The following is an 18,477-nucleotide window of genomic DNA, read 5'->3' as shown; positions in this document are numbered from 1 at the left end:
TATCAGTGTATTGTTGCAACAGGAATGCATTAGATAATTATGAAATTTGTTCACATTCATACAAATTATTTCAACTGTTCTATTTCTCCTGTATCAGAGAATGCTTATAAATAGCTTGGACAGAAAAGTCAGCATGTAATTGTAAAGCAAAGAAAAACTGCAGATGCAATACAAAAACAGAAAGCACTGGTATGAGTGTATGCTGTATAATCAAGCTAAATTGGTTTTAATTTTTACTAAAATAAATATTCACATTGGTATGGGATTTAAACAATGGTACTGATCAGTTTGTTGTTCTTAATGAGGATTCGCTAAATTCCTTCTGATAAAAATGTGACTTCATTGTACCAAACAGTCAAATTCTAGACTTGCATGAAATTCTTAATCCAAAACAAGTTTTGTTTTACTTCTAAAAGCATCTGCTTCACCACAGCCATCTCCTACAAACCAGATGTTGAGATGGTAATGAACAAAAGTACATTGCACGGCAGATTTACAGAATGGCGGGTGGTTTATCTCTGATGCACTAAGTAAACTCATTTAAAATGAGATGGTCAATTGAGTTAATTGATAGGACATATCTTTACTATTCATTTATTTACTTTTATCTGTATGCCTTCATAGAAATAGCTTTCAAAGTATTAACTCGTATGGAAAAGCATGTTCCTAACTTATTCTGTCCTTTAAAGCTAGCAGCTCAGTAAATCAATTCTTTATCTTATTGCCCACATAAGTATTCTTCAATTTCCCAATCCCTACATCTATAAAAAAATAGCTTTCCTATAGTTTAACAATTAGAACATTATCCTATTAAAACATTAATATAGGAAACAGCGCCTCAGAAAATGGCACACTGTACAGAATGAGTGACAGAATGCCCATGGACCATATACATCAAGTATCACCGACTTTTGACAATGTGTAATCTATTCCCTAGATATGCTCTCACCTCCAATATCTGCCATACTAATGTGGTTTAAGAACCAATTTCTACTGCTTACAATTTTATGCAACCTTCCGATTTAGCAAGCAGCTACATACAACCTCAAGAGCAGAGCCCATGGTAAAAAAAGTCTAAATGCTTAATAAACAATTGTTAATTTCCATAAAAGTTAAGCCACTCCTACTTAACAAAAATAACCAAGCATTGTTTAATGAAATTAATTTGGTAATCGTTTCAGAATACTGTTCCTCAAGTCTACAGACTTTAAATTAAGGGATACATAGATAATCTGCTTTCAGTTCTCAGAAATTTACAAAAAGATTTTATACATGTGGTATAAAATTGTTTTTATAGTGACATAACAAATTAGTGTTTAAAAGTATCCAGTGACAATTATGATTGGTTTTTTAAGGAAAAGTATCTTCTGCTGGAATGCACACTTGATTTAAAGGTGCACTGTTAAACAACATTATGAAGGCATCTGAAATTTGCTGGGTACTGACAAAAATTGTGTGCAATTTTATATTAACTGTCATTAAATTTATGACAACCCCAACTATTCTAGAAAACAACCTATTTACACTGAATCTGTTTAATGTTTACATTAACAACTTAAGCATTTTTATGTATAAGATATTTTTCAGAAGCCTTTACAATTAAATCTGGATGTTGATTCTAGGAGACACAGCAGTCCGAGAAGTCTTTGAAGAGACGGGAATAAGATCCACATTTAAATCACTTTTAAGCATCAGGCAACAACACAAGCATCCAGGAGCATTTGGGAAATCAGATTTGTACATTATTTGTCGTTTGAAAGCTCTTTCGTTTGATATCAATTTTTCCCAAGAAGAATGCATACGGTGTGAATGGATGGACCTCGAGGAGCTGACTTGGACGGAGCATGCAACACCTATAACTAGCAGGATAGCCAAGCTATTGTTATATGGATATAGGGAAGGATTTGAAAAGATTGATTTAACAATGAGAGAGTTTCCAGCTGTTTATACAGGACTTACCTACAAACTCTATTGCAAAGCAATACCAGAGAAATTTGAGAACTTGAAACTAAATGGGCTTTGAAGAGAAAGAAATAACAGAAATATCATAATTTCATTGATTCTAGCCTGTCCAAATAAATTTCAACAGGCTACATAGTTTGAGAGATTTAAATTGGGGAAAAATGGTACTCTACTAAATGTAGAATTTTACAGTTTTTTTTAATATATAAATATAAATAAATAAAATGGTCAGAGATCTCACTGCAGCTCTTCAATTCTGAAAACGTCATTGGATGTGACAGTCTCAATCCAACATATTTAATTTGAAGTTACAATGGTGAACTTGAATTTTAATTTGAAGCTAAAATGCCTCATAACTAAATGGGCATTATTGTAATGTCTTTCTTTGTATTAAATAATATGAACTTGTAGCATATTTTCATCTTCTTCCTGTCAACTTTCTAAATTACAACAGCTTGAATTTGTATCATGGGTTCATTGCCTGTGGTCTCAAAGGAAGTTTCAAGATTCACCAAATTAGCTAAGGTTAATGAACCTCCCCCAGTTTTGCCAAATGATTTTTTTCCCTCTTCTCAGCTTTTGTGTTTTTCTCCCATCACCACTGGTTCCAGAGTTACATCCCTTCTCTACTCTAGTTCACTGATTGACCCTCTATCTAACCATACTCTTTACAGAATGTGTAAAAGACACAGAAATACTAATAATACATGTAGTAAAACTGACTTTGTAAGCTTCTGGGACCTCCAGTTTATGTAATTTCCTGTTTATTCCCTTTTTGAGATGTCCGAACATTCAGGTTCAGACAAACAAATCTGTGTTCGCAGATAAGACAAAACTAACTAATTAGGCTGAATGAGATAGTTTTACAACATTAACAGGCCTTAATTACAGCTGAGTCCATGCTGATCGTAATGTCATTCTACCCATATTTCCATTAATTCTACCACTCACCTACACACTAGGGGTACAGTCAGAAATTAACCTATCGAGGTGTATGTCTTTAGCAATATGGGACAAAGCTGGAGGACCCAGGAAAACATGCAATCACAGGGAAAATGTGCAAACCCCAGACTGAACCAAGGTCTGGAACTGTGTGGAAGCATCTCTACGAGCTACCAGCAACACGATACAACTGTGGGTACGTGGCTCACAAGCACATCCTTTACTTGTGGCCCCAGCAAGACAGAGAACCTGTGAAATGTCTAAATGATGTTCAAGTGATAAATCATCAGATACCCAAAACCAAATCAGACAGAGTAGATGAAAATATCTTAAAGGTCATAGGGAAATAGGTAGGAAGCCAGAGGGTGTTAGCAAGGGAAATTCAGAGCTTGTCCTCTATTCAGTTAAACAATCCCTTCATCAGGACAGAAGAAAGTGGAACTGCAGGATGCGAGAAATGGCAGTGTAAGGTCTTTGAGATTTGCATGTCTGGAAATTATTCCAAAGATGGAAAGATGTGATGTCAAGGAGGAATCTCAATAAAAAAAAAGCTGAGAATTTGAGTTCGAGATCGGGAGCTAATGTAGTTCAACAAGCAAAGATCAATTAGAGAGCAAGACCTGATGCAAAACTAGCTGGGCAGAATAATTTTATGTTATCAGCTTGGTATGAAAATGGTGGCATGAGAATGAAATTTGTGGTTGGGCCAATAATAGATACATGCATATGGCATGCAATTTGAAAACACTGCTTTAAATCAATGTAAAATTAATATTTTTAAAGCCATTTTTAATTAACATTAGGGACAATGAAGAATATTCAATTCAAAACAAAAGAGTAAGGAAGAATAAAGGTAATCATTTATGACATGTATTTCAGTGTTACCTATAATCCCACTATAGTTAACAAAGACAGATTCCAAATGCACTCTTAACAGAGGGATTAAAAAGCTCTTTTAGTGAAATTTAGTCCTTTTATACTTGCCACAAGCTCTGGAACACAGTCCAGAGGACGTTAGATATATAATTGTCCCTTCACTGCAACTACATTTATTAATGTAAAATGTATATGAATCAGAAAGTATATAATACATAAGGTGCATTATCTTTTTGTAACATGCCTAAACTGCACTAATTTTAGTTAATATCTAAGAGACAGCTTTTCAAGATGATCACAACCATAGCCATAAAAAATAAAAGGACCAATCCAATTTACATGTCTAATTTACAACCTACATTCTGTTACTTTCTTTACACAAATCTACAATTTACAAAACACAAGGAGCTATTTGTATACCACAAGTAAGAAGTTTGCAAGTAACCCCAAGAAAAACAGAACTGTATCTCCAACTGAACAGAGAACACTTGCTCCAAACCTTCTGATGGTGATTGATGATACATAAAGATTAGATATTTATAAAGTTGCAAATACCACATGGAGCGAAGAACCAATTAACTATAAGATTATATGAAAACTAGAAATGTTTTAATCTGGCAGTACATTAAAGGTCTGCATAGGAAACAACAGCATTTTGGATTCTATTAAGCCAATCAAACAAAACTTGACCAGTGGTCACAGAAATGTAACCATTCACCTAAATACTACAATACTGCATTAACTGCATCTTTCAGTCAAGTTGTAGTTATCAGATAGTATTAACAAATTATTACATAAACCAGTATATTGGGTTATATAAGGAACATTTTTAAATTAATGTTATCTGTGCGATTTAAAGAAACAAAGATGTGATGACACTTCATTAAAATCACATTTTATGTAGCCTGATAGTGCACAGTTGATTTAGTGCAGTTTGTAAAACTGCCAGAACATCAAGACCATGTCGACACAATACTGTGTACACTTGTACCTTTCACAGCAATAAAAGTCTTATCAAAAGTGAAATCACTCTTTTTAAATTAAAAAGGAAAATGCTGGAAGTAGATAGTTAGGAACACTTTGCAGACATTGGCAGAAACAAAATTGCCTTCTGTCCTGGTCCAGTTTTTGGCCCGGGTTTGTACTGTCCAGATCTTTTAAGAGCAACATACCAATTTTCATGTTTCTTTGAACGATATGTATTGTAGTTATTTGGTTCCAACCTTTCATAAAAGAAGCAATCATCTGTTGGCAACCTCTGAAACAACAAATAAAAAAATGCAGTTAATTTTCACTGAAAGGCAAAGTAGGTTTGTTAGTTAAATCAAGGGGTTCTTGAAGGACTTGGCAGCATCAAAGAAGCATCAATGGGGAGGGAAATAAAATTACAAATTCAGAGATTCTTTATCAAAAGTGAGAAGGCAAGCATATTTAAGCTGCACAGAGAGAAAGCTGGAGGGAACGTCTACAACAGTCTGCAAATCATGGCTGTCAAGAGAAGAATTATTTTAAAAACCCATTGGAACAAAGGACAAAGAAATAATTTGAAATATCTCCAAGTAAAAGGGATTTTCCTAAAATTATGAAACTGAATATTAAATCCCACAAGTTGTAATATACCTCATCTTTAGCTTATACTGGCATCATCTGAGCCATAGAAATATCCTAAAAGTGAAAGAGGGAATTAGAGTGACATTGTCTGGATGGTGAGGCCATCTTTACAGACTAACCTGTTAAATAAACTGGTCTGCGTTTGATATCTTAAACGCAGAGGAGACCACATCCCAAGCGCTAAATGCAACACATAAAATTCACAGTGCAAATGCATTACTGCTGCATCTGGGCAGATTACTTGGGTTCCTGGGTGATGGGAAGAGGTAAAAGAGGTGTTGCATCTTCTGCAGTTGCACAGTAGAGTACCAGAAAGGGGAATTGTGGCTGATATGGAAGAATCAAACAGGGAGCTGTAATGGAAACTGTCTCTTCGGAATGCTGAAAGGGAATATCTGTCTGCTGGTGGACATCCTATTGGAAGTGGAGGATTTTCACTGAAAGTGGAGACTAGTGAAAATGAAAGGAGAGAAAGGGGGTTCCTATCCTTGCTTACCTAAAAGAGTTGAGATAGTAACAGAGATATGGATAAAGTGACATACCGAGAGCCCTGTCATCTTTGGTAGTAGGAAAGCAGTGGCTGAGGACAAAAGCAGCACATTTTGAAAGCAGCGGTATGAAAAATCTCATCGGCACAAATCCAACACAAATAATTAAACAGCAAATGGAATGGACTCCTTACAGGTAGAAGGACACTGGAACTGTACTCAAAATAGTCAAGGTCTTATAATGATATTCCTAGCTAACAGTTGGCTTAAGAGATGGGTATGTCAAAAGTCAGATATATACCATGGAAAATGGTCATGAAGGTTATTATACTTGAGCTCTGAGCAAGCTAAGGAAACAGCACCAAGACAGAGTCATTTGGTCCAATAAGTCTATACCAACCAAGGCACCTTCCTGAGATAGTCCCATTTGCCTCTACTTGGCCTATCACCCCCCCCCCCAAACCATTTCTACCCATGTGCCTTTGAATTATTATCTCTTTCTGTGGCAATTTGTTCCACAAACCCACTACCCTCTGTGTGGGAAAAACACCTCTCAGGTTCCCTTTAAACCTCTGCCCTCTCAGCTTATACCTATAACCCCTACTTTCAGACTCCCCTTTCTCGAGGAAAAAGACTGACCATTCCCCTATGAGTCTAGGAAAAACATTCAGCCTAACCAGTGTCTCCCCTAGGTCTCTGTCAGACAAGTTTTCCAGGGCCCCGGCATTCACTGTTCATGTCCTGCCCTGGTTTAACTTCCAAAATGTATTTTTTACGTCAAAATTAACTTTCATCAATTACTCCATTGCCTACTTCTGCAAATGTAGTCACGCCTCCTATATTCTCCAATTATTAATATACATGACAAACGGGAGATTCAGCACCAATCCCTGTGGCACATCACTGGTCACATGCTTCCAATTTGGAAAAACAAACCTCTGACTCCTATCACCAAGCCAATTCTGTATCCAATTGGTAGAAAATCCTGGATCCCTTGTGTTCTATCCAGACCAGCCTATTATGCAGGACCTTGTCAATGACCTTACCAATGTCCATGTAGATGTCTATCACCCAGGCTTTATCATTTCTTCTGGTCACATCTTCAGAAAAAAAACTCAATCAAATTCATGAGACAATTTCCCACGCACAAAGCCATGCCATTAATAATCAGTCCTTTTGACTCCACAAGCTGGTAGATTCTGTCTCTTAAGGTCCTCTTGAGTAACTTTCTCACTGATGTTAGGCTCACCAGCCTATTCTATCTTGACAGACAGACAACTAGTCGAAGCGGCTGTAACAGGCTGCATGCACAGCCAGCGCATGCGCACAATCTATGTCAATGTGGTGCCTCACATTACTTCTTACAGCTCCTCAAACAATAGTCAATAAAAAATTATAATCAACCCATATGTCCAAAAATGTCTATAGCTGTTGCTATTTAACTCTGAATATAAAAATAAAAGCAACAAAAGCTTTTGAAGAGGAATTGAACTGTTACCTTTGCCCAATTATCCCCCATCCTTTCAATGACAACTACATACAACATGAAAAAGCAACACAAATTCAAAATTCTAAATAAAATTTACATTGTGGAACCCCTTGTGTTAACATTACCACGTATGCAGTTTATTAAATTTAAAAATTATGAGCGTTGAATTATGGGAAAGCAATGTGATGCTTTTGTTTTTACAGGTTAATGAATCAATCATTTAACGTGTTTCAGAAAATCAGTCAACTGACTGACATTACCACTGTCCAATTTTTCCCCCAAAACTAAAACTTATTTTAGCTTTGGTCTGGAATTTATTTATTTTTAGGACATTTTCAATTTCAGTTGCAGGGCGATATGACAGGCAAGCCTTAAGGTAATAATGATTAGGAGATATTCCTCTTCACTAAGTGAAGTTTGACGCAGCTCAACAAACTCTTGCCCAACTCAAAAGATTTCAGGTTTACACCATACTACAGAGATTCAACTGCAGAATTCTAGGCATTTAATATCTCATTGAGGGATTGCTGGTGCTGTAAAATCTAGCAGCCCTCTTTACTGGTAACAGGAGTGTTATCCCAGGGTTCTCATGAACATTTTGCCTCACCTTCAGTAAAGCAGATTATCTAATCATTATTCCAGTTACTATTTTCCTTAGCCTGCTACATTCAAATTGCCAAACCCTATATTACAACAGTAACTACACTCAATAAAAAGTAGTTATCTTTGTAATCAATTTCAGATGTTCTGAAAAAGGCAAGTTTCTCTTCCTGATATTCCTTTATTAAAAATGTATGCATACATAAATAAACTAACTTTGGATACTGCAAGGATATTGTTGATCTGAAAAAATCTCTTTCAAGATTACTCCATAGTTGTGTAACTACAAAGTAGTGAAAGTTTTCCAGTAAGAAAGTAAAATGCTTTCTTCAGAGCTGTATCAAATAAAATTACTCAGTAATTTGTCAAAAATATGCTGCATGTATATGCATGATAATTTTTATAATTAAAAATAAACTCTCCAGAGTTGCATAGTAATTTGTATCCTTTGAGCCACAGTATATTCACGTGCCAAACTGTGAAAAGCTGTTCCAAATAATTTAGTTGTACAATCTTTTTAAAATTAAGTCCAGTAGTATACAAGTTCCCCTTTGAACCTACATAATTTTTATCCTCTTTACCATAGGTGACAATGTTCTACTCTAGTGTGGCCTTCACTCAAGGATTCAAATCTCAATTATATTTTAAAATAGGAAAAAGACAACAGGTGAGTATTTGTTGTTCTCATGGTAGAACAGCCAAGACAGAAGCAGAGGACTGGACAACGAAATACAAATGGAGAGGATAGAAAATGAGAACAATGCCAAAGACATCTGGGAGAAAAATATCATGTAAAAAGTCGAACATGAAGACTGCAAGTGATGCTGTTTCTCTATTATAAGTTTAATGTATTCCTCAATTCCCCTCTTCTAATTTTCTCCCTATACCCTCTTGAAGATAATAACTCCCACTAAGCTGCAGTTGCTCTAATAACAAATGGCACATTGCCAAGTGGCTACTGAGGTCACCTTAGCTGCATCCTTTAAGATAATTCATTATATTTTAGGACTCATAGCAAGATAGAAGGTACTCTCCCCCCCCCCCCCATTGTATGGTCCAGGAACAAGGGTTTTGAATCTTTAACTCTTCTTAGGCTACAGGGAGTCTTTTGGAAGCCTGAAGAATACAAAAATAATGTTTAATGCACATATTTTCCCTAAATAACCATGAGTTTACAGAGCATAAAAATAAAATGTTTACTCTATCAAGTGAAGCAACTTTCATTACTAATTTTCTCCCTCTGCAGATTTGAGATTTGTTAGTCAACCAGAGTTCCCCAATTTCAGATTGCCAGCTAATCAAAGATTTGATGATGACATGTTCCCAATTTATTATGTTAGCACTTTCATAGTTAATAGATATTGGCCAGTAAAGGATAAAGGAACCAGAAAAAAAGTTTCACAATACATACAAAATAAGATTTACTACGGCATGTTGAAAATGGCAACAAAATGGATGTTAACCCAAATGAATTCATGCTCAAGAAAAATACTTTAAAATGTCACTCAAGCCTTGCATTCCAGAGATCCGGAGGTTAGAACAGTGATGAGTGCATGCCTACGTTCACCTCCTTTGCCAATAATTAACAGATGGAAAATATCAGGAAAAATTACTAAATTCACTTAGCTAATTCTATGTCTTGCTTTAAATATCATGTCACTGGCAAGGATATCATATATAATCTTCATTAAGGCTCAAGAATTTGTTGGAAGACAACGTGAAGCATGATGCATACTCACAGTGGGCCCCTACAGAACATTTCTCAGAGTAACTGATTGCAATCAGAAAACCAGAAACAAACTGCCTAACAAAATACTTACAGCAATGTTAGACCAATAATTCTAACTCCATACCACTTCAGACATACAGCAGTTTACAGATCCTGTTTACAGTTACTGTTCTATAGACTTGCTAAGTATGCCCACAGAGAAAGCATCTCAGGGTTGTATGTAGTGACATCTACTCTGATAATAAAATTTACTTTGAACTTTAAAAACACCAGTTTGAAATATTAAAAGGTTATTTTTTTCAATTACTTTAAAGTTCCATTTAACTTCATCCTGATCTTGTGTTTCTAGTCTTCTTCCCCAGATGTATAAACAAAGGAACTTTCTATTGTGAGGTTATTCTGAAATCTGGTATATTTAACAGATGACGTAATTAGCCAAAGTAGCTGCATAAGTCAGCCAATGAATTTACTTTATTGGTTAACAAATAGGAAGCAGAGAGTTGGGATACGTGTGTGTTACTCTGATTGGCAATCAGCAGTGAGCTGGGCCTACAACTGTTCACAATATACAGTAACAATCTGGAAGAGGGGACTGAGTGTAATGTATTGAAGTTTGCTGATGATACTAAACTGAATGGAAAAGCAAACTGTGCAGAAGATAACGGAGAGTCTGCAGAGAGATATAGATTAGGTTAAGTGAGTGGACAAGGGTCCGGCAGATGGAGTACAATGTTGATAAATGCGAGGTCATCCTCTTTGGAAGGAAAATGGAAGAGCAGATTATTAAATGGTAAAAAAAAATTGCAGCATACTGCAGTACAGAGAGACTGGGAGTGCTTGTGCATGAATCACAAAACATTTGTTTGCAGGTGCTGCAGGCTATCAAGAAGGCAAATGGGATGTTAAGTGTCATTGTTAGTGGGATTGAATTTAAGAGCAAGCAAGTTGTGCTGCAACTGTACAGGGTTCTGGTGAGCCCACACCTAGAGTACTGCGCATAGGTCTGGTCTCCTCACTTGAGGAAGGATATATTGGCTTTGGAGACAGTGCACCAAGTTGATTCCAGAGACTGACGAGAGATTGAGTTGCCTGCTGTACTCACTGGAATTCAGAAGAATGAGAGGAGATCTTATAGAAACATAAAATTATGAAAGGGATAGATAAGATAGTGGCAAGAAATTGGTTTCCACTGATAGGTGAGACTAGAAATATGGGCATAGCTTCAAGATTTGGGGGAGTAGATTTAAGACGGAGATGAAGAACTGCTTTTCCCCAGACAGTGGTGAATCTGGAATCCTCTGCCCAATGAAACAGTGGAGGCTACCTTTGTAAATATATTTAAGACAAGTTTGGATAGATTTTTGCATAGTAGGGGAATTAAGGGTTATGAGGAAAAGGCAGGGAGTGTAGATGAGTCCATGACCAGATCAGCCATTATCTTATTGAATGGTGGACCAGGTTCAAAATGGCTGGATGGCCAACTCCTGCTCCTAATCCTTATGCTCACCAATTTAAAGGCTATCCAGTAATCCCAAACCCCTAAATTCTGTAACGTCCACTTCCGGAAAAAACAAATTGTAGATGTAGCAGATACTGAGCATTCCAAGCTTTCCCCGCATTATCACTGGTCAGTGGTTCCCCCTTTGAATCATTGTTAACAATATTTGAGGAGCATTTTTACCACAATGCTGTGTTTCAAAGTGATCTTTCACCAAGTTCTTAAACACAAAGAAATACAGTATATATTTGTACATGCCGGTCTTGTTAGTGACACACGTTCTTTTTTTTTAAAATCACTAATTTTTATTACAACACCAACAAATTACATTCAATACAACCAGTTGCCGATTACATTGACTGTTTAACCAGCCACCACCCCCTAACCCTCATCTCCACCCTCCTTCTCCCTCCCCTTGACCAACCAACTGATTAGCAGTGCATACACAGAGCATTCCTATTTTAACAGAAGATCTTTTAAGTTAGATATCAAATTTGTCCACATTAAGATTGTGTTTGTGCATGCATCATTTACTCTTGCTGATGATAATTCCAGGTAAGAAATGTCCAAATAGCTCTGAAGCCAGTGAGTACTTGAAATATCATGAGGAACTTTCCAACGCTGGACTACGATCTTCTTAGCTGCAGTCAAGCCTGCCCGACAGATTTTGTGTGTTTTTCCATAAGGGAAAGGTGGGAGTCATCATTTAGAAAATGTACAGCAGGGTCCATTGGTAATTGTACCTCCATTAGTTTTGTAAGAGCACTGATAACCTTCTGCCATAAACCAAACACCCCTGGATGTTCCCATACAACATGTATTAAAGAGCCAACGGTTCCGTAGGGGCAAAATGTGCAATATGGGTCAGGAACCAGTCCCATTTGATGGCTAATTCTCAGTGTTAGATATACTCTATGACAAAATTTCAAGTATATATACTGATGATTTGGGTTTTTTGAAACACCAGCAGCATTATCCCAAATCACATCCCAGTCTAAGTCTTATCCCAAATCAGGTTTGTCCCTATCCCAGGCTTTCATTCCTGATGTGGGCATATATTTCTTGGAGTTTAATTTGTCATAAATATATGACATTAACTGTCTTGGAGCACCTGGTATCCAACTTAAAATGCGATGGTCCTTTAAATCTGACCCCAGGGAACCCTGTAGGCTTTATAAGCTGATCTTACTCTAAAGTAGAAGAGAGTGTTTATCAATCTAGATACCAGTTCTTGAAAGCTAAGGATAGTACTTCCCTCATTAATATCTTGGAAGAGTAGTAATACCTTTATCCTCCCAACTTCTGTAAGTGAATGGTTTCCCCCCCAGATAGAAAATGATCATTGTTCCATAATGGAGATGATGTGCACCATACACTTTTAAATTTTAGGAATTTTTCTGCTGCCCTGAACACTTGTAGCATATGGGTTAAAGTTGGACCGTAATACAAATCACAGTTTTTGGTATGACATACACATTCTAAAGAATGAATTCAAAACACAAGATATCAAATTAATTAACCTTTCTTTTCCTCCTCTACAGCCTCTATTGCCAGATTATTGTGCAATGTGAATCAAGTATAAATTAAATAGTATAAATTAATTGCCATGTGATAATTAAATACAATAAATATCCAATAGCACACATTTTATGATAACTTTATAACTTCATCCAATGTATGTGCTGGAGCTTATCATAGTTCCAAGATAAGCATAATTGTCCACAGTGTATTGTGTTTGTGTTTAGTATCATCTACTCCCTGAGAAATCTTTAATTTGAGTTGCTGCATCATCATTTTATTGTTGATTTTTTCTTTTGCATATGCAGTTTTTCTGCCAGAGCTAGATCATCTGGGAATTCTTAATCTCCTGAGTGTTCTTCTCTTATTTAAATCCACACCTCCCTTTTGTCCGTGCACATACTGTATTGAATTACCATATCCTTGCAGAATACTGTTCAATCACCAAACTGCTTCAGGTGTTTCAAGATCACACTGAACTACACAATACAGTAGATGTTTGCCTGTATGTGTGTGTGTGTATATATATATATATATATATATATATATATATATATATATACATACATACACACACACACATACACCTGAGCTCCAAATCATCAATGACCCAAGTGAGTGCATCTTACCCCAGATATTGACAAAACTAAGTACCTAATTTAATAAACCACCCTTGCTACACAAGACTGCCTTTTGACAATGAAGGGTCCTAGAAACCACAGATTACAATCCATATTGAGTTCTTTCTCAGCAAAGGCAGACAAGTGAGGATGAATTCCAGTGCAGTGCTACAGCCGAGCCACCTAAAGGAAAACATTTGATGGTGATGATACACTGTAGTACCAGCAGTAACTCTGCCTCTCCCGCACGAGGTTTAATGAATTATACGCTCAGCAACCACTTGAACAAGTTTATTCACCAGCGAGGTCTGCTGATTACGAGCTCATCTATTTCAATGTCCACAGCAGTGATTAGCACAACACTATTAAAACTCGCTGTCGGAATTCGGAGTTCAATTCCGATGTAGTAAGACGTTTGTATGTCCTTCCAGTCATCACATGGGTTTCCTTTGGGTTATCCAATTTCCTCCCACAGTTCAAAGATGTATCGGTTAGTAGGTTAAATGGTCAACGTAAATTGTCCTGTGATTAGGCTAGGGTTAAATAGGTGGGTTGTGGGTGGTGCAGAACTGTCACCTTCCTGTCAACTTGAACCAGTTTGGTCATTCTCCTTTGACCTCTCTATGAACAAGCTGTTTTCACCCACAGAACTGCTGCTCATTGGATTTAGGTTTTTCCACACCATTCTCCGTAAACTCTAGAGACGGCTGTGCAGGAAAATCCCAGGAGATCAACAGTTTCTGAGATACTCAACACACCATGTCTGGCACCAATCATTCCACGGGCAAAGTCACTTACATTACGTTTGGTCTTGACCATGTTGGCATGCTTTTATGCATCGAGTTGCTGCTGCATGATTGGCTGATTAGATATTTGCATTGATGAGGTATACAGGTGTACCTAATAAAGTGGCTACTGAGTGTATACATTGAGCACCTCAACCATAGGATAAATATCACTAAAACTCCTATATATAAGTGGACTGGTAAACTGAAGTTGGGGTCTCTATCAGGCTAACATTTCCAGCATTGAAACCTCAATTACATTCAGATAGCACCAATGACTGTCCCCACCTAGTTCAGCATCCAACACCAGCACAATACTCTGAACTGCATCACAGCAAGACAAATTGGAAGACAGTGAAGACACTGCAACAAAAAGAGTAACCAAAACCTCCTCATAAAAAAATATAATGTCCTCATCAACAGTCCAGTAGTGGCAGAGCTAGTAAATATACTGCCTTAAAGTTTCAACAACTGGGGTTCAACCCTTATTAGTTATCTGTGTGAAATTTGCATATTCTCCATCACAACATGGGTTTCCTTCCAGGTTCTCCAGTTTCTTCCCACATCCTAAAGACAGGTAGATTTGGTGGGTTAATTGCCCTCTGATAAGTTGCCCCAGGTGTTGGTGGTGGTAGGAGGTGGAAGGGAGGGAGAGAGTTGATGGACATTTGGGGAGAATACATTACAAGGAAAGAATTAGTGGAGACGGAGTAGGATTGCTTTGTTGGCCAGCATAAGCTCAATGAGCCCAAGTGGCTTCTTTTAATGTTGAAATGTTCATTTACTATCAAAGAATACAGCTTGAGATCCTTCTTCTCCAGGCAGCCACGAAACTAAGAAAAGAAAGGCAGCATGATCATCAACCCCATCCCCCCCAAACAAAACAAAACCTGAACAGGCACATTGACCCCCAGATATCTCTCCCTACACAAAAAAAAAGATAGGGCAAAAAATACAGAATATAAAATCTGTAAGACTGAGAAAAAGTCTATAGGCCTTATCTAAAACACAGGCAACCTGGGCAAAACTCTGGTAGACCTTTCCCTCTCCCTAGAACGATCAAAATCAGACAGCCTGTGCTCTGCCTCAGCACTCGTCTTGGTGCTTCAATCTCCCTCATCACTTTAACTGGCAAATGGAAGTTTTAATGAGCAAAATGGAGTCAAACATTGGCTTGTGCCCCGTCCTGCAGCTTGCCCGTCACAAGGTTCACACAGGCTGCCTCAGTTTCTTGGAGATTGCAGAGCACTGAAGCACCCAAACTTTCTCCGAGCTTCTACATTCACCTTGATGTTTTAATCTCCCTTGATTTAATCAGCAAAACAGAGAACATCAGACTGCACCCCCCACCTCTCTTGGACTCCTCAGACTGCAAAGGAACACCCAAACTACAGCATCTCCAAACAGCAAATCACACACTGCAACAGTTCCAGAATTACATCCAAGATGAAAAACAAACATAAAAGTCATAAAAGAAGTGAAACATATGTTTTCTTGATCTATCCAGAGGTGTCGACCAAAGGAGCATTGTACAGAGGCGCCATCTTGATCAGAAGGTCCGCCATCTTGACTGGAATGTTGCAGGGAAACATGGAAATGGAGAAAAGACACAGGCTATTCAATCCTTGTTGCCTGCTTCACCATTCATGTCTTTGCCAATCATCTACCTTTATGCTGTTGTGAACACTGAGTACAGTACTGGGATGTTGTCTGGCCCAGCAACCTTACAGGGGGTCATCTCTCTGCAGAGTCCTTCTCACCCCTGCTGCTGTTACAGACTGTGGTTGCTCACCTAGGGGGGGGGGGGGAGAAAAGGGGTAGATTTTGTGGCTGGCCTTGTGTTGCATGCCAGAAACATGACAGTCATTTAGAGCACCGGGGAGAGAGGCTTAACTTGTACAGTCAATGCTGTTTTTCCTTGCATAGTCATTTATGCCCTTGATACTCAGCCATCTACACCGGGGATCATTATTGGACAGGTGTCCTTGAATTTTTATGCATAGGCAGTCTTAGCTATCCTGATGCCCAAGTTGAGGATTTCTCCAAGCTGCTCTGAAAGCTGTTCTGTCTCCAGACTTGAAAGTACCATCCAGGGATTTTGGACGGGAACAAATGTCTATATTCAGCCAGGATCCGCTTTACCTGTGAGATGACTGTTTTTGAGGTTCCAACGTTGTCTACACACTTACAGATGCAGCCCGTGACAGGTGAGATATATTCTGAGGTCTGTCTCTTTTCCATTTGTGATAGCTTCCTTAAACATCTGCCATTCAAAGCAGTCCTGAAGCATAGAGATTGTCTCATTAGGCCTTATAGTGATGGTCCCTCTTGACTGGTTTCTCCATTTTCAGCAGCAGTTGGGACGGTGGCATTAACATTATGCAGATGCAGTCAAGATGAGGGCTTGAGTGGCTTTTTAAGTATCCCATCTGTTTCTATAAATATTCAGCCAATTCTGAATCCCTATGCATCTATACAGACAATATCCACAGCTCTGCCTGTAATCACCTCCTTGAAAAACTCAATCAAGTTAGAATAAATTTTAAGTTCTGTTGTAACTCCACCAGACTGCATAAATTCACTGGGTAGCCACACATGCACCATCATGACAAATTAAATCCTACCATTATGTATATATTTGCATAACACTGACATATTAAGAATCAGCACAAAAAAATCATCACGTGTAGTAAATTTTACTGAGGATTGTTGCAAAAGGATCAATCAAAAATTTATGCAGATCTGAAGGAGCAGTTTTTAAAGGAGAAATACTCTGAAAGATAGGAGTGCAAGGAAAGCAAATGGAAATTTTAAAAGATAAATCTTTGTCAGATTGAGAGTTACTGAAACCAACAATCAATAGCAATAGTGATCAACTGGTGAACAGCCTTTTAAATAAATTATGACAGACACAGCAGAGGTTCAGAGAGTTCAGCAGAGGTGAAAAATGATAGATCAACATAAAAACTATCCAAGCAGTCAGGTTACAAGTAACACCCCATATAATCTCATCCACAGTGAATGTAATTCACACAAAATATTGGAGGAATTCAACAGGTCAGACAGCATCTATGTAAATGAATTAACTGGCCGAGATTGTCTATTTCAATGCTGTTGCCCTGTAAAGCAATTTTAGACAAAGGGTTAAAATTTTCATTTAATGGGCCACCACTTGTAAATTTTGAAGAGCTTTACCCAATATTTGGCAAACCAAATATACTACTGGAATAATGCATTGCAACTTTGCTACAAAAAAATCTTTACTTTTCTCCTGAAGTCATAGGAATAGAGGCCAAAAATAATACTTCAGTATGATTTCAACTTTGCTAGGTTAGGTTAGTTTATTAAAAAGAAACTCACCTAGGAAAGAAACGAGAAGTTATCGAAGGGCAGTGCAGTAAATGCACATCATTGTACCCAGCTGGCTAATGGAACAAAGGGGTTACTAAAATCGTGCACAAAATGCACTCCCTCCTGCTCACCTGCTTAGCGGATGTATCCAGGAACTGTACCTGTTTACAGATGTTATAACAGGAGCCACTAAACTGCAAAAGTTTTTGAATCATAAAAGCACTTTTTCCTGTCTTCAAACAGTCAATATTTCATCCTATAATATTCCATTGCTGCACTTTCCCTCTCCCCTTTTATCATTTACACCATCAAACATCATCCAAATATTGATATAACCTTAAAAAAAATCGGTCCCAATGCAGACCCCTGTGGAAACCATTAGTCACCAACAGCCAACCAGAAAAGGCTCCCTTTATTCCCACTCTTTGCCTCCTGCAGACATTGATTTTACCATGTTAGAATCTTTCCTGTAATACCACGGGCTCGTTTATCATGTGCCTCCAAGTACCCTGAGACCTCATCCTTAATAATTGTCCTCAACATCTCCCAATCACTGAAGTCACACTAACTGGCCTATAGTTTCCATTCTTCTGTCTCTCCCCCTTCTTGACGAGTGGAGTGATATTTGCAGAACTATTCCAGAATCTAGTGAAAGATCATAATTAATGCCTCATGATCTTTTCAGCCACCTCTTTCAGAATCAACTGGTCCAGGTGTTTTATCTACCTTCCGACACTTCAGTTTCCCAAGAAACCTCTCTCTAGCTATGGTATCTTCACACACTTCATGACCCTGACACCTGGAACTTCACCACGCTGCTTATGTCTTCCACAGTGAAGACTGATGCAAAATAATTAGTTTACCTGCCATTTTGTTGACCCCATTACTACCTCTCCAGCATCGTTTTGTAGCAGTCCAATATCCACTCTCACCTCTCTTTTACACTATGTATCTGAAGAAACTTTAAGTCATCATCATCGTGTGCCATACTCTGTCAGAGCCTCGGCA

At 37.8% G+C, this 18,477-nt stretch overlaps 2 protein-coding genes across 3 annotated transcripts in view; one reads left to right on the top strand and one right to left on the bottom strand.

The window, feature by feature from the left end:
* Positions 1–2,377, top strand: part of nudt6 (nudix (nucleoside diphosphate linked moiety X)-type motif 6) — a 102,575-nt gene extending 100,198 nt beyond the window's left edge. Inside the window, exon 5 of the mRNA XM_059965087.1 lies at positions 1,623–2,377. Within this exon, the coding sequence (XP_059821070.1) occupies positions 1,623–2,023 (401 nt within the window). The 3' untranslated portion in view covers positions 2,024–2,377. The remainder of the gene's footprint in view (positions 1–1,622) is intronic.
* Positions 2,378–2,518: 141 nt separating this feature from the next.
* fgf2 (fibroblast growth factor 2) overlaps positions 2,519–18,477 on the bottom strand; it is an 87,728-nt gene continuing 71,769 nt past the window's right edge. For both annotated transcript variants that reach the window (XM_059965090.1, XM_059965091.1), the window contains one exon: positions 2,519–5,038. In XM_059965090.1, the coding sequence (XP_059821073.1) occupies positions 4,850–5,038 (189 nt within the window). In that variant the 3' untranslated portion in view covers positions 2,519–4,849. The remainder of the gene's footprint in view (positions 5,039–18,477) is intronic.

Source organism: Hypanus sabinus, chromosome 3, assembly GCF_030144855.1.
Source record: "Hypanus sabinus isolate sHypSab1 chromosome 3, sHypSab1.hap1, whole genome shotgun sequence".
Classification (NCBI taxonomy): domain Eukaryota; kingdom Metazoa; phylum Chordata; class Chondrichthyes; order Myliobatiformes; family Dasyatidae; genus Hypanus; species Hypanus sabinus.
This window is presented reverse-complemented; position numbering and strand designations above follow the sequence as displayed.